We start from the raw sequence: 16712 nt of genomic DNA on the forward strand, positions 1-16712 counted from the left end.
TGCTGCTGACTTTATTTTTTCCCAAGGTTTTTTTCCCCCGTCCTCAGGGGTGTCTGAATCAGCTTTCAGAAAATCTTCCTCAGTTGGAGGAGAAGTAATCTCCCCTCAGTTCTGCCCTGGGGTAAAATGCGCCCAATACTCCTAAGTCCTAGGATATGAACTGTTCATTGACCTCAAGCCGTGAACCCAATGCGTAGCATTATCTGTGAAGAGTGTCTTACCTGTGGTGGAGTCCAGGGACTCGATAAACTCCTCAGTGGCATCGCCCAGCAGCCCCCGCATCCGGTAAACGATCCTCATGGGCTCTCCCTGAGTTGGAGAAAGCTGCTTGTAAACAAGTCCAGCAAATGCAAAGGCTCTGGTCTTGCTCAGAGTCTCAGTCATGTGGCCACTTTTATTTCTCTACAAGGTCTTAATCACAACACCCAGAACCTAAATATTCTGCCATTCACTTAGGGGAAAGGAAGCCAATTTTATTTAGTGTCTACTACAGGACAGGAATTGTGTGAAGCATTCTGTAGACACTATTTCATCTAATTTGATTATAACTATGTAATGACTGTAAGATTATGCATGGAATGTTTTACCATATGTTGGGTCCTATGCTGCTCAAGCACTTCATATAACCTCATATAAGGACAAACAGCTTGTTCAAAGTTACCCAGATATGAATCCAGGCCTATCCAAGCCTGAGCCTCCTTCAGGAATAGAAGCTCTCTCAGGGCAAGGGAGGCCACACTCAAAGAGTCAGGACAAACACAGAAAAGAGATAACACCAATCTTGGCCTCTGAAGATCCTGAGGTCGCCATACAACACGCAACAGAGAGAGGATGCATTCAATCACTAAACTGGGAGGATCCTGTGAGTTCATCATATGCCAGTGCTGAGTGAGGTACTCTGGCACTTAGGCACCACCATCATTCTGGAGATGTGAAATGAAGGCCTGGAGGTCCTCGCTGGGAAAAGTAAGTGGAGAGAATTCAAGCTGCCTGCCTCTAAGTCCTGCTTGGTTTCAGGAGACGAAGCCCAGATGGAGGGAGGGACCCTGCCGGAGGGCCAGCTCCAGAAGAATTTCCAGCCACAGAGGTTCAATGGGACTTCCCGAGAGAGAGAATGGCCATAGACCATGGACAGAAAGAGATAAAGAAAACAGAAAAGGCTCTAGTCAGTAGCTAAACAGGGAGGCTACTATCAGGGAAATTAGGAAGAAAGAAGGGAAGCCAAAGAAGGCTGCGACAAACCGGACTTTTCCAGAGTAACCCAGCTCTGAGTGAGTGAGCACACAAACATGTGGAATGATCCCAACATCTATCTTGCCTCACTGTCCAAAAGGAGAGGTGTTTTGGGTGCTTTCTCTGGACTTCATTTAAAATGGTGCCCACAGACCTTTGTTCTCAATTTTTTATGTGATCAGGGAGGAAATCTGTATCATTCTGCTTTAATAACGAAAGGTGGGGAGAAGACGCACTGGACAAGGCTGCCTTCTGCACTGTGTGTCCCGCTGCCTGCAGCTACCCAACTATCAGCGCTCTCCCAGCAGTGAGCAGCGACCAGGAACCCCAGCACAGTGAGAGAGCAGAAAAGAGAAGCAAAATATGTAATATATTAAAGGCCAAAATGTACCAAGTATGCTGCCAATTTAGGTTTTTAAACTCTACAGAAATATTTGGGGTGAAGTCTAGAAAAGTTTCCTGTTAGTTTGCCATAAGTAAACTATTTATTTGATTCCTTTATCAAACATCCCCCTAGTGAAGCGACGGGAAGGAGAGAAAGAACTGAAGAGAAAGGAGAGCGTAAGATAAAAAAGGAAGGAAGCCAGGAGAGAGATCAGGAGCAGGAAGAGGAAGGCAGACTACCTGAGACTAAGAGGAGTGGACAAAGAGCAGCAAGACGACCCAAAGGGCCAGAACACATACTTCCTTCATTTTCTTTTTCCTCTCCTCAGGAATAACTGCCTGGTTGAGTCTCAGTTCCCCAACTTGTAAAAGAGAAGCTGTGCGCTCTTTGATAACAAGCCACTGGAACAGTGTTCTGAGAAGCTCCTCAGAGGGCGCCCACTAAAAGGTACAAGACAGCAAGGGTCTCCACCACGGAGCTTCCTCACACTGCTTAGTCTGAGCTGTACAGCCAGATAATCCGTTCTCTCTCCCCTGAAGCTCTTCTACCTTCACTCAGCAGATACACAGAAGGTGAACGAGGTGGCTATTTTCCCCACACAACCGCAAAGGGGGGAAAGAAACCTCCAGAAGCTCTGCTGGCTACATGGTGATGAACAGCAGCTCTCTGGTACAGTTCACATTAAGTCAGGAAAGAAGAGATCAAGCACATACCTCATTCGTGGTACACCAAACCTTCTTGTACACCTCAGCCACAGGAAGGTCCAGACTAATGATTTTATTGTTCACTAGAAGCTGAACAGAAGAGGAGGTGAGGCTGTTATTCCAAATAATTGTAGGGCAAGTAAATGTCAAGATCAAGGGCACTTTATGGCAGTGGCTCGTGATCCATAATTCTAATGAGTCGTGGACCTATGACTCTCCCCCCTGAAAACTACACATATGACCAACACAGAATTTTGTGCACAATTCAGGGCTTATAAATACCCTTAACCCAAACCATGGACTCTGAGATGAACAACCTCTGCTAAGGACCTTCGCCTATTCTGAGTCACTTCAGGCTCAGAACCCAAAAAAAGCAATTTTCTCTCTTTCACCTGACAGGCTTTTCACTCTACACATGCTAGCAAAGCTAGACCACAGAGGTTGTCTGCCAGAGGTATTAGGTACTGGCCAAACATCTGCATAGGGGCTAAAGTGCCAGTACTTAGGGAGTGTCATTAACTTGGAAGCACTGGAAAACCAGTGCCAGAGGAACCATGATAAAGCTCGTGCCAGGACCAGCAACACTCACTAATGTGTGCTCACCAGGTGCCAGGAACTGGGCAGAGTCCCTTATAAGCGATTAATTTTAACACCAGGTGAAGAAGGTAGGTGGGACTCACCAGCCCCATTTTTGGATGAGGAACTGAAGCAAGCTACCTGCCCAGGCTAACCAGCTACTCAGAGGAAGAACCTATCTTTGATGGCAGCCCAAGCCCGTAATCACGGCAGCACCGTCCTGAGTTTGTTACCTCCATCCCACTGTCATCTTCCAGGAGTGCCACCAAGTCACAGTCCTGGCAAATCTTGTTCTTGATATCCCTCATAAGTGGCCCGATGCCTGGCTCGTTGCTGCTATACGGGTTTCCGGGCATCCTGCCCTGTAGGAAGTCTTCTTGCTGGGGATCCTTCTCCAGGGTCACAAAAAACTCGGTGACTTCATTCTCCTCCTAATGAACAGAAAGAAGGCTGCATCAGAAGGCAGATATCAAGACGTGGGTAGGGTCAAGAGAAAGGGCTCCTCTCTCACAGCACAAGGTATCTCATCACTAATGGGTGTGACGCAGGGTCGCTCATCCTTCTCAACCACAGGGGAAGGTCTTTGGATCAGATCATGCTTCTCTGCAGGGAGCAGCTGGGTGGGGGGAGACTTCGCTATACTTGAGCTCATCACTGCTTTGTCCACAGCACAGTGGATTAACAAGCAATGGGGTTTGGGCAATAGGAGGTTAGACTTAGTTTAGAACAAAGCAAAACTGATCTTGACAGGAAAGTCATAGATCTCCCGTCACAGGAACAGGGAAGTTATGAGGCTGATTTGTTTTACGGCAGTGAAGCTTTCTAAGATGTCGGGGAACGGGCCCACCCACGCCTGGACTACAATCAATCAGTAAGAAGCTTCATGGCCAAACAGCTCATGCTGACACGCCTGCTCACTCAAGAGCACCCCTACTCACTGGATAGATGATGCTGCAGAGTCGCTCAAAGATGAAGACAGGAGTCCGGTAGTCATCCAGATTGTAGCGCTTGGCGGTCTCGATGCACACAGCCATGAAGGCTTTGGTTTCTGATTCTGTACCTGCCAGAAATCAAAGTGGCCGAGTCAATTAGGTAAGAGCTTCACACACAGAAACCAGGAGGCAGTTCTGAATGGAGTTCCATCACTGACAACTCTTTCTGCCTGGGAAGTCTTTAAATGCCTTACATGGTGATATCAACATTCAACTAGGAAACTGAAGCTGATTTTTACACTGAAACAGTCTACTCAAAGCCTTAATGCCAAGGTCAACACAGCACATCATGGTTAGTGGTGTACAAGTCTGCTCCCTCTCGGAAGTATAACCTCCTTAAGAGAAGGAACTATGCTTTCAACTGAGCATCCCTGCCCAGCACTGGCACTCGAAAATATCAAATGATGATCCAAACTGTATTCCAGTCAAATCAACAGAAGTTGAAGTTTTAAGCTCCATTCTGAAAGATTAGGCAGCCTGCTGTCTTTAAGCCAAAGAGACAACTTTAAGACAGAGGAGGAGGAGGAAGAAATATGCTCTTTAAAATAAAAAATCCAACTGACAAAGCCACAAGCCATCTCAGCAAGGCCTGATGAAAACAATATCGAGAAGAACTTCCACTCCTGGCACGAAGCAGACTATATATATTCCCTGACTTACTCCCCACTCCTCAGCACTTAAAAATAACTTTAAATATGTAATAAAGAATCATCAGGGAACCGCCACACTAGCAAAGAAGAATCAAAAGCTAAACTGAGTCCAGGGAAGTTAACAGAACAATGAGGCTGGTTTTTGCCTTGGTCTTTGGTGTCCAGGATTTGAGAGCCATATGCAAAGCCCCAAATCGTGCAAAGTGAGGGGTCTAGCAGGACACACGCCCCCACATATGTAAATTTGGTCCCCTGAAAGAGCTACACCTTTGATGGAAGGAGTACACTACAGATAACCCTCCCTTCCCCCAAGCAAATTACTGAGAGGAAATTATCTTCCTTTAGTATTTGGCATTGAGTGTGTGTGTGTGTGTGGGGGGGGGGAGAGGAACCTATGAGAGATGCCCTGACACGCTGCATCTTGCAGGGGCTCAGCCGGGGTCACAGCACTTACTGCTGTCACCTGAAAGTCACACGGCACTAAGGCGGCCCCTGAGATGGCAGACGCCTCACAGAAGCAGCCACAAATGCCCTCTGGAGAAACCCATCTTTGACTTGGGTCCCAACAAATTTCTAGAAATAAAGTCCAAAACTGGAGCTCCCAGGGCCTCCCCGGTGGCGCAGCGGTTGAGCGCTGGGTTGCGAAGCTGCCGGCGGCCTCTGCGGCGCTGGTTCGATCCCTGGCTGCTCCCCGGCCACCGGAGGAGGGTCCCACGTGGCGCGCAGACCTCTCCTGCCGCCCGCTGCTCCCCTCAGCAGTGTACTTCGGTCCTTCTGCCTGCTCTGCTCCCCGCTCTGGCTCTGGTGAATTCTCTCACCCTCCCATGCTTCTGACTGTACCCAGTGCATGTATAAACAAAACAAACAAACAAACAAATAAATAAATAAAACATGCCTCTAAAAAAACAAAAAAAAAAAAACACAAAACTGGAGCTCCCAGCCAAGAACCACAAAATACAAAGACTGGAAGGCACCATGAGCAACAGCCAGAGTAACAAATTACAACATCAGATCCATATATATTTCAAATTCTACAATTACCAGACACAGAAACATGTGTGAGATGTTTAAAGACAAAAGAGAGATGGGAAATGTGAGTAAAAGAAGAGACTGTAAAGTCTACTAGAACTATAAGAACTCAATGGGTAGATTAAGCAAATCATACACATGAAGAAAACGTTTATGAACTGAATAAAAGCTAAAGAAATTATTCAAAATCAGCAAAAGATAAAATGCGAGGAACTATGGAAGGGAGGTGAGAGACACTGGCGACAGAGTGGAATTCCACAAGGAAAAGGGGAAATGGACAAGCCATTAATGAGGTAAAGGCTAAGAATTTTCCAGAACCAATGAAACACCAATCTGAGAACACTTGACTTTTTTGTGCTCTATGAGCTCAATATAAAAAGCCCAAACAAACTGTGCCCAGCTCTGGAATTTAAAAGCCCCAAGAACGAATACTTGAGAAGAATCTCTTCTTTCCTCAACTGTATGTAGGGAGACATTTGCCGCCCATTCTCAGGCTCTGCGGGCCTTGAGGGAAATCAGACTAAGGCACCAAGGCGGACTCGGGAGACAGGAGGCCCACGCTGGGCAGGGCTACCTGTGGTCATGTCCTCCAGCATCTCTAGCAGCATATCCTGGGTCTCGTCGATGAGCTTGGTCCTCTGCACCACTAGCTTCCTCAAGCACAGGTACCCGTTCAACACGGTGCCTACCAAACGACTCTTAAAGTGCCTTTTGATGGATTCCACCTCAACAAAGGAGGAGAGAAGGCCTGTGGAAACAGGAAAAAATTGGTGCAAGGCTCTGGGTATGAATGTAAGCAAGAAATGTTTGCGTCTTCAAAAGATCAATGAGCAACTCAAAAGCAGGGAAAAACTATCTCTGTGCTTGCATGGAACAGGCCCAGGGAACTGGCCAACTGCAGACTGGCACTGGGAAGTGTGCCCCGTGGATGAGGAGCATTAATGCAGGGCTCCTATCTGCACCTTGGTCAGCACAGGAGGGGAGAGTCAAGCCCAGCAACCAAAGAACAAAGCGTCAGGCCCAAACTAGAGTCAAGGTCCAAAAAAGATAGGCAGGCACCCCTCACAGTACCTGTGAGACTTTTGAGGGCATAGCCCTGCTGCAGATCAGTACTCAGGGTGGCCTCCTCCAGGGCTAGCAAGCGCGCAATTTCCTAAACAGAATGATAAGCACAGTGAGTGTGAAGGCCTGGCAAGGACAGTCGCCTCCACCACTGGCCCAGGAGTTGGCAGCACCAGACACTCCACAGGGGCCGACGCTGTGGTCTACAAGCCCTCTCCAACTAGGACTCTGCAGGATTCCTTTCCCAGGACAGTCACTAGGATGTCAAGGTCTTGCTTACAAATTAGCCACCACCTAAACGCCCCCTATAGAATGCTACATCTCTGCGACAAATATAATAAAGTGATAAAAACATTTTCAGCTATTTTTACTAAAATGGAATACCATGAATTCTATCAGAGAATGCGTACACTGAAAGGAGAATTAGGGAGAGGTCCCCGGGCTGGGTGAAGGATACCTTGGTGATGAGGTTGCCCACATAGGGCAGAACTCCCCGCGCTGCCAGGTAGACCTTCCAGTGAGCTGAGCTGATGAGCTTCTGGTAGAGAGCCAGGTACTCGGCGGCACACTCCCCGGCCACACTCAGTTCATCTAGGTAACTGCCCGAGAGACAGCAGTGTGAGGAGGCTCGGTGCACCAACAATTCTAACAGCCCCTTTCTTCACATCTCCTGCTGTCTTCTCCCCACCCCCGCCCTTTCCTCTAAAAGATGGAGGGCAGGCACTCAAGAAAACCCCAAACTTCCCACTTTGGAACCCCAACACTTGTAAGAACTCAGAGCACAAGTCAGGAAATGCAATAAGAAAACCACTAAGGGCATGAAACAACAAGCATGGAAAAGTACACAATGGTTATGCAGGCAGCGAGACTGCAGTTACAGAATCACTGTAAGGCAGGCCCCACATAGTGCCACAACGTGGGCTCTGGAATTGTACTGCCTGGTTTCAAATCATGTGTTCTGGCAGATCAGCTAATTAAGCCCTTCAAGCCTGTGCTGCTTAAGTGAGGACTAAGTGAGGAAATGCAGGCTAGTGCATGCAGCTCTCAGTGAACACCAGCTGCTGCTGCTGCGCTCACCACAGCTTTTAATGCCTCTGTGTTCCGTGATCTTCACAGGGAACAGGTGGTTCCAGACCCCAGTGTGCCCCCTCAGCCTAGACTACAGATTCCCCCGGGAAAGAGGGAGAGGCTAGATGAAGTCTGAGCACCCTCCCACCCCACCCCAATGGTATACCTGGTGAGAAGGTCAAGGACCTGCTGCTTGCGGCTGGGAATGGTGGCCAGAGCTTCCACAATGGTGCAGGCTGCCTGCCGCGCAGCCTGCGTCGCCGGCGTGAAGAGCACCTACGGGCCACGGGAGAGAAGCCTGGCTCAGGAACAGCCCATCTCAACAGACCCCAGCCACCCATCAACCTCCACTTATCCAGAAGTCTGGCCCCTCTTTAGAACCAGGTTCAAGGTAAAAAAATCACCAGCTAACATAAGATTTGACTAGTGCAGACTAGGAAAGAGGCTGCTTAGGAGCTGCTTCTCTTGGAGATCTTCTCCACCAAGTAATTTGGAGAAGGCATCTAAGATGATGAACCGTGGTAAAAGAGAAGCCGGTATTCTCCTCTGCAAAGTCTCCCACAGGGGACACCTACATGCGGAGCACTTACGGGCTATGTAAACCAAGTCTCTCTTATTTTATGTATCAGCTGACAAGCAGATGCTCTAAAACTTAACTGCTCTACATTTAGTCTTTTAAAACATCAGCTAGAAAGGCCAGGGGCAGGACAACAGAAGATGGAGAAAAGCGGAGCACAGGCAGTGAGCCCAGTAGCACCGAGTGGTCGGGGAGGAGAGCAGAGAGCAGACAAGCTGCGGAGACTCCTGATCTGACCAGCCCGCCACAGGACACTACTCTACCTCCTACCTGAAAGGAAGCAAGAACAGCCAAGAGAAAGCCGAGCAGCCTGTGGGGGGGCAGCCACACACGCTCAGGATCGGGTGCTCGCTCACCTGCCGCAGCCAGTTGTTGTGGCCCAGCTTGAGATCCAAGGGGGAGGTCCTCTTCCCCCGGCGACTCAGGAACTGCTTCCACCTCCACACGTACTTCTCAGTCAAGTAGAGGTGGCGGAGCTCTGATTTGCTGGAGGACTTCCCGTTGCCATCTAAACCTGCCAGGCAAAGGGGTGCAGGGAGGGGTAAGGAAAGTACTAGAAAAGGGGGAGGGGCACTGCAGGGCTCTCAGGTCAGGGGTAGGACTGACAGATGCACCTCTAATAGGAAGACACTTCTTCCAGGCTTCATACGATGCTTTGGGGTCTCTCTTGAGCCACAGCTGAGCCTGGGCATGGATCTCATTGCAGTATGGCTTCACCGTCGTGAGGGCCTCAACAGGAACATCCTAGAGGAGACAGGACAGGGTGACAGTCTCTGCGAGCACACCTGAGCCAGTGCTGCAGCACCATGGCACTGACGCCCCAAGGAGACACAAGCAACGGGCAAGAAAATCAGAAGGAACAACATTCCCATCTTTCATGCTCAAATACATGCTCCCACTAAAGCACTCTGACCCAGCCTGGCAGCAGCCTCTCGACGCTGAGCTTTAAGGTGTCCAACCTTAGCAGCACAGCTAAGATGTAGCTGGCTTCCTACAGACCATCCTAGAGCCACACACACTAGCTCCTATTCCAAGGCTGATCTGCAGTTTCCCAAACATGCAATTTCAAGGGTCCCTGAGAACACCCAGAAGCATAGAGCCCTTAGTAACCAGAACCCACCTCCAGCTAGTGGATTTCACACTTTTTGGCCTCAAACTCTCATACCACTTGAGGACTCTAAAGAGCTTTAAATATTTACTTTATTAAAAATAAAGGCTGAGAAATTCTTAAAATGTTCATTAATTAAAAAAGGTACAATCATTCCAAGCTTAATGACATTTTTCAATATTTTGTATTTTCCAAAACGGAAATCATCCAGAGGAAGGATGGCATTGTTTCATGATTTTGAAAACCATTTAATGACTACCTTACCAAGGCTGCCTGAGTTCTAACTGCTATGTTGTTTTGGATGAAGTATATGGAAAAAAAAAAAAAAAAAAGCTTGCCTCACACAGATACACAGTTGGCAAAGAGTATTATACAAAAATTCACTTTAAAGGTTCTTAAGATTAGCTATAATCAGCACCTGAAACCTGTGAAGTGTGAAACCTTTCACACTCCATGACAGTGAAACTCATCTTTCCCCATGCATGATCCTGGAACACGCATTGATCATTTGGAAAATACCGATTCACTGAATTATGTCCATTTCTCTTTAAGTGATAGGCTCACTTCATTCGTTTTTCATGAAAACGTCTAACAAATACCCAATTCTGAATAACTGTGATTTGCCCGTCAGTAGTCTTCTCCAGCACAGCATGGACCCACGAAAGGAGCCGCGCCTGAAGCAACCCCACAAGTGCCCTCCTCAGGACAGTCACCGCACCTCGGTGTGCAGGGAGTGCTGCCTGTGCGCTTCCCTACGTCATACTGAGTATTAAAAAGACTAATACTCAGGCACTGGGATGTATTGGAGACCATCTGTACGGAGTCTTCAGATTGCTCTTGAATGCAGCCCCACAGCTATGAACAGTACAGCATCAACTGCGGCCCGGTCAGGCTGAGGGCCCAGAGGTCTTAAACCAGCGCCAATTCCGTACTGGGGCATAAATGTCAGTAGAGAGAAAAGGGCAAATGTCTTAGGATATGAAAATAATTTTGGCCTCACAGATTCCCTGACAGTCTTGTAAACAACTCAGGATCTGTGAGCCAAATTATGAGAACTGCTGCTCTAAGCTAAAACTGAGGAGAAAAATGTGATGTCCTCACTGGGCTTCTGTGCTTTGAGGGTAAGCAATTTTGCAGAAATCTGTCTCACGCTGTGGAAATAATGATGTTTGCATGGGGGTGAGGTTACTGATTCACCGAGAATCAGCCCTGAGGGGAAATGAACCTCCGTCAAATGGAAGACAGAAGGGGCCTAAGTCCGGCATTTTCCAGGCAGTGTCTGGTAGACGTGGGCGAGGGCGATGCAGAGAATTGCTCAGCAGCTAGATTCCACTCTGCAGCCCACCACTCAGAAGCAGTCTTCCTGCAAGAAGTCACTATATCCCATTAATCAAGAAACCCCATCGGCAGGATGCAAGGGGGTGGGGGCAGAAGCAAGTAAGAGTGGGTAAGGCTAACAAGGATAATGGCCTTCAAGGTCCACAGCTGGAATAAGCAAGTCAATTTGAGGCTCGGCTCTCCTTATTTTAGGACTAAAAACTTGACTTCCATTCATTCCCTTAGCAATGATTTACTAGGTGGTCGTTATATGATAGATACCACCCTATACGTTAGACACAAAAAATATTAGAAAGACAGGCCCTGATCAAAGGAGTTTACGGTCAGTCTAGCAGAGAATTGGATCTCCCAAGGAGCAGCTAGCAAAGTGAAGAACATTCCTAGACAGGAAAACAGCATTTGACCACAACTGACATTGAGTAAGGACTAAGTCTGAACACTTGAACTGCATTAAGTCATTTAGCCTTCCAACTCTTTCAGGTGGAAGCCATATTCCCCTTCCACAGATCAGGAAACCGATTAATCTGACTTGCTCGGAGAGAGGCAGTCCTCAAGGCCAACTCTTTGTTCTATGCGTTTGCATTTTCATGTTTTACTCAACTTTCCCATGAAAAAACTTCCTTCTCAAAAATGCCAACCCATCTCTGCTGAACTTCAGTGAAGGCAGTGTTGGTGACCCCCAAATGAGTTCAGGAAGAGGCTGTTAGGAGGCAGGGCCCAGGCTGGTCGGGCATGAGCCTCTGTTCTTCCCTCTTAGACCCCAGCTTGGCCCAGTACCTTGTTCTTCTTGCTGGTTGGAGCAGGTGGTTTAATCAGCTTCTGCAAGATCCGCAGGCACATGAGGGTAATGTTCTCAACAACCACAGGAGTCTTAATGTTCACAGCCATGAGGAAAAGACTGAGCGCTGGGAATGGGAAGGAGAATAGAGTCACAGCCAGAAAACTCCCCCCACCTGCTCCTGCCAGGCTGGCCAAGCATAGTTTACCCTGCTTCTCTCCTCCGTGGCCAGGACTGCACCTTTCCCCGCTCCAAAAACCTCCTAGCCAGATGTTCCCTAAACTCACCACAGCGCAGCCGGAGCTCCCAGCAGCTGTCCTCCTTTGAGATTGAATCCGTCAGCAACAGCATTTCGTACTGAAGGCTACTTGCCTGAAAGGCCAAGAGACATGAGTAGAGAAGGCTCTGAAGGGTCAGTCCCAGGTCTGGGGCTGATGATCTGGAGACTCAGAACTAAAAACATCCACTCCAAGTGGCAATACCAGAGGAAGGGGAGAAGACTCTTGTACGTACAGCCCATCACCCATTTCTCCTTCCCTAAGAAATGGGCTTGACCTGGGAAAATCATCTAAGATGTGAGCTCTGCAAAGGGGCTGCTCCTCCCTCTGCCATCACAGAAGCCCGCCGTGAGGAAGCCCAGGAAACGTGGGGAGTCAGAGGGGAAGCTGGCCTGCTCACCAGATCAGGATTGGCCCAGTGGCCCTTCAGGGCTGTGGAGACTTTGCCAATAATCAGGTCATTCATTTGCTGGGTGGCTTCTGGATTATCTCTGGGGAAGCAAAGAAATAGTCCTGTTATTCACCCATCAGTTGGGTCTCTCCTCTCCACGTGAAGGAGCCTAGGCAGAAGGAAATCAATGGTCTTCCATGGGCAAGACTAAAGTTCCAGCCTCACACACCCCTGCACTATGAAAAGGTCCATCACAGTCCCTCAGGCACTGAGAGAAGAGCAGCATCAACATCCGGGCCAGTCTCTCCCCGATCGGCTGCAGACTACAGAGGCCCCAGGCACTACTGGGCGTATCACAGAGTCCAATACCTCTCTCAGCCGTGGCCACATCTCTTTCCTCACTGCCTTCTGCCTCCACCACTTTCCCTGTCTGTGCTCATCTGTAAACAAGTCTACATGAGTGACAGCAAAAAGCACATATTCTCTCGTGTCTTTGCTTCCCAAAACATTCTGAGTAAAGTCCCTAGCGAGCTCTCACTGATTCTCCCTCCCTCTGCTCCCCATGGTGTCCTTCACCCCACTCCACCTTGCTTTTCCCAACAATGCCCACACCATCCCTCAGGTCCCCTGCTGTTTTCAATGCATGCCACTCTCGTCTTCAACGTCTGCCTGGATCATCCCATTACGTGATACAGGTCTCTGTGCAAGTCTGGCCCCTCCCTTGACCGTGTCACCTTGAGCAGCAGCCCCTCCATAATCAAGGCCCATCAGCTTTACTTCGCTTCACTTCTCAAGAGAAGTGAAGCTGAACTACTGAACTACTCTTAGTTTCCCGATGTTGTACTTGCAATGAAGGATCTGTTACTGCACTTCTCCCCATCTAGACAGTAGGGGACAGAGGGCAGGGACTGTTCCATTTACCACTATTTTTCAGAGTCTAGAACAATGCCTGGCATTCAGTAGATGCTCAGTAAATACTTGTTAATTTGGTGAATAAAAAATACAGCAAGAAGTATTTACCGACCACCAGCATGTTCCAGAAATCTATGGCACAAGCTCATTAAATAAATCCAGACATGGGCCTCCCTGGTGGCGCAGTGGCTGAGCACTGGGTTGCGAAGCTGCCCGCAGCCTCTGCAGCGCCGGTTCCATCCCCGGCCACCGCCGGAGAGGGTCCCACACGGCGCGCAGACCTCTCCTGCCGCCCACTGCTCCCCTCAGCAGTGTATTTCATCAGTCTGCCTGTTCTGCAACCCGCTCTGGCTCTGGTGAATTCTCTCACCCTCTGGTGAATTCTGACTGTACCCAGTGCTTGTATAAATAAATAAATCTTTTAATTAATAAATAGATAGATAGATAAACAGATAAATCCAAACAGCTCTGGGTATCTGGCACAGGCTAAGTGCCCCACCAAACTGAGTTATTATTTACACGAACTATTTCATTCCACCCTCACCATAGCCTTTTACATGTTTACCATTATCAGTATTTTTCAGATGAAGAAAATTTAGGCTCAGAGAAGTGGAGTAATTGGTCCAAGGCACACGGACACAGTACCGGGCTGGGTCTCTCTGGCCCACAGTTCACCCTTAATCACAAGGCTTTTCTGTCTTCTTTCATGTGAGTCCAGTCACTCCCTCTCCTCCCTCACCAGCACTCAGGGAATCTCACTGGAACTGCTCTTAGTCTCCCTTTATCCACAGGGGATACATTTCAAGACCCCAGGAAGCCTGAAGCCACAGTTAATACTGAACACTACTATAAACTATGCTTTCCCTATACATACTTATGATAAAGTTTAATTTATGAATCTGGCATAGTAAGAGAATGACAGTATCAATTCATTAAATCAAACCGTTACAGCAATATACTGTAATAAAGGTACGAGACTGTGGTGTTTCCTCCATCCCCAGTCAAAAGAGTGTCTGAAGAACATGTAATATTTTCAGTCGGCAGCTGGCATGGGTGTCTAAAATTGTGGAAAGCAAAACCAGGGGCAACCACTGAACAAGCCAAGACACTAGAATGAAATCGCGTTTCCCACACTCCCCAAGTCTGCTCACCTACGCCCTGGCCATCTTCCCCTTTCGTCTCTACTCTGAACACTGCACCCTCCAGCGCTCCCAGCACCACTGCCGCCACCAACCCCAACATTAGAGGAATGAGGGCGCCGGCTCTGACCTAGTGAGGAGGCACATGAGCTGGCGGACCTCCTCCCGCATTGCTGCAGAGCCTCGGCGAAGATTGTAGTCAAAGAGCTCGCGAATAAGGCCCTGGGAGACAAGGATGTGTCTCAGCGCTGGGTTGGAGGCCAAGGCCCGGAGGAGAGTGATGCAGTGTTCCGTGACGGCCGAGGCACAGCCGTAGCACTTGGTGGAGGACGTGTGGCCACAGCCCAGGACAGATAAGGCGCGGTACTGGCTGGCAGTGAAGGTGGGCTGCACGGAGGTTCGGGACGATTTGGTGGCTGCTTCCCTCTGCTGCAGGTCATATTCCAACAACTCTTTGCGTGAGGCAAAGACTTTCTAAGAAGAAATCAAGACAAAGGGGAAAGAAATGTGCAATTAAACTAAGGAGAAAGAGAAAGTTAACTGGAAAACTAGCTTTGGTTTAAAATAAAAACTTTATGTGCATCATATAATTTAAGCTTCTTGGTAGCTCTGCCTAGTAGATATGTTGTTCCCATGTTACAGAGGAAACAAGCTGAGGGGTTGGCGTGACCCAGATGTGAGAGGCAGAGTCAGAACTCAGTCTCTGCTGGCAGACACACGCCCTTAACTCCCAAATGAGAAACAAAGGCAGAGGTCAGAACAGGCACACGCTGGCAGTTGGGGGGGAGGGGGGGGGCAGGCCAAGAGACTGGCTCCTCTGTTGTCTGACCCAGCCTCTGTGCCATGGCAATCAGAGCTGTAAGGTTCCATCCACCATACACCCCATGCTGGCTGAGTGGAACGGGGGTGCCCTACACTTCGAGCCTGCAAACAGGGCTTATTGGAAAACAAGGCACCCAATTTTTTTTTTTAAACCGGTAACCTCTCTCCTAAAAGATAGGTGGTTAATAGTCCAAAAAAACCCAGTTTAATAATTACCCCCACTACTCTCAGTATTCTGCTTCTCTACCGCACACCAGAGCTGTGATGCGGGCCCTTCAGCTGGGCGGGCAAGGGCAGCGCCCAAGAGCTGAACTGCTGGCTGAGAGCGCAGGACTACTATGAAAACTGTATCAGTGACACTCAAGGCGCATACTCTAAAGCTACTCTCGTCTCACTACCTGGATGATTTTGGAGAGTTCATCGAAAGAGTTCTTGCAATCTCCACAGTACTCCTGGGCCAACTGCAGGATGTACCGATTCACGCTGGCAGAAGTGGAACTGATGCCCCCAGCCGTGCCTGAGTCATCCTGCAAACCAAGAGGTAAGGGGTCAGCCAACTGCCATCGGTCTCCCCCCGGGGACAGTCTTTGTTCCTGAATCAGATCTAGTGCCCTCTCAACAGGCCCATTCCGGCCCAGGGTTACCTGTGGCTTCTCAGGAGCTGCCTCGTTGACTTTGCAGAGCAGGTTCTCCAGCTGCGGCCGATGTCCCATCAGCTGATGGTACACCCGGTCTGCTTTGTCCAGCAGTGTGTTGATGTTGGAAACCGCCTAGGCAGGGACAGGAGTGAGGGCTTTCAGCATGAAGACTTCCCTGAGGAAACTGAACTGCTAGCCATCTACTGAAATGTTTCCCACACACAGTGCATTTCATGTTGTTTCTATTCCTCACAATAACTCTCTGAGGTGGGTATATTATTTTCAGTAATATGCTGTGGGCACATAGCGAGAATACAATACACACATAACATACAATGCTGAGGAAATAAAAAGAGTTTTTGTCACACAGTATTAGGGAACACAGCTGATACGGAACAGCGGTCCTGAGTGCAGAGCTACCTGGTCCTCTGCGTCCCCGTGCTACTTCTGGTAGCTGCCCCAAGAGGTCCCCTCTTCTCATTCTCCTCTAACACATCCCTCCAAGACAAGCTAATATTAGCCAACAGCTTCAAGGTAAGTCATCCAACTTCTTTCTGCCTTTCCAAATCCAAAGGTAATGGCCCCTTGAATGCATTACCAACAAAGCCGGCAATCCATGCCAGCCTTACACTGTTATCTGCTCCCTTGCCAAAACTGCGCCCTGAAAATAATGCTCAACTGAGAATGACTTCACCTACTCTGCCCCAAGTTCAGATCACTGCCCTGTAACCAGGCTGGCTCTGGCCTCACCTTCTTCCGGTCTTCTTCATTCTCAATGGGATCCACTGCACAGCAAGGCTTGGCATAGAGCATGAAGTCGAAGCGAGCATATTTACAGAAGCCACAGGCATTACAGAGGAAGGGGTCCTTCTCGTCATAGTTGATGGACCTGAAGAACCAAAGGGTTTGTGTCAGAAGGAGCAGAAGTTTGGTGGGGTCAGGGCCCTGTGGAGACGAACCCTGCCACATCTATGCTTTGGCAACTAGTGTAGGCACCACCAGAGGGACAATAATGAACAGGCCAGGAAGACT

The 16712-nt window shown here is 48.8% G+C and overlaps 1 protein-coding gene across 7 annotated transcripts in view; it reads right to left on the reverse strand.

Annotated features, from left to right (window-relative positions):
- Positions 1-16712, reverse strand: part of UBR4 (ubiquitin protein ligase E3 component n-recognin 4) — a 336932-nt gene that overhangs the window by 18728 nt on the left and 301492 nt on the right. For all 7 annotated transcript variants that reach the window (XM_054691340.1, XM_037498330.2, XM_054691337.1 and 4 more), the window contains 17 exons: positions 16431-16569; positions 15687-15812; positions 15441-15569; positions 14351-14694; positions 12179-12269; positions 11788-11872; positions 11500-11627; positions 8891-9020; positions 8633-8790; positions 7866-7975; positions 7089-7230; positions 6641-6722; positions 6144-6317; positions 3837-3958; positions 3132-3329; positions 2332-2412; positions 222-309 (listed from right to left, as the gene is read on the reverse strand). In XM_054691340.1, the coding sequence (XP_054547315.1) occupies positions 222-309; positions 2332-2412; positions 3132-3329; positions 3837-3958; positions 6144-6317; positions 6641-6722; positions 7089-7230; positions 7866-7975; positions 8633-8790; positions 8891-9020; positions 11500-11627; positions 11788-11872; positions 12179-12269; positions 14351-14694; positions 15441-15569; positions 15687-15812; positions 16431-16569 (2327 nt within the window). The remainder of the gene's footprint in view (positions 1-221; positions 310-2331; positions 2413-3131; positions 3330-3836; positions 3959-6143; positions 6318-6640; positions 6723-7088; positions 7231-7865; positions 7976-8632; positions 8791-8890; positions 9021-11499; positions 11628-11787; positions 11873-12178; positions 12270-14350; positions 14695-15440; positions 15570-15686; positions 15813-16430; positions 16570-16712) is intronic.

This window comes from Talpa occidentalis, unplaced genomic scaffold (genome assembly GCF_014898055.3).
Source record: "Talpa occidentalis isolate TD23 unplaced genomic scaffold, MPIMG_talOcc4v2.1 talOcc4.9, whole genome shotgun sequence".
NCBI classification, from domain to species: domain Eukaryota; kingdom Metazoa; phylum Chordata; class Mammalia; order Eulipotyphla; family Talpidae; genus Talpa; species Talpa occidentalis.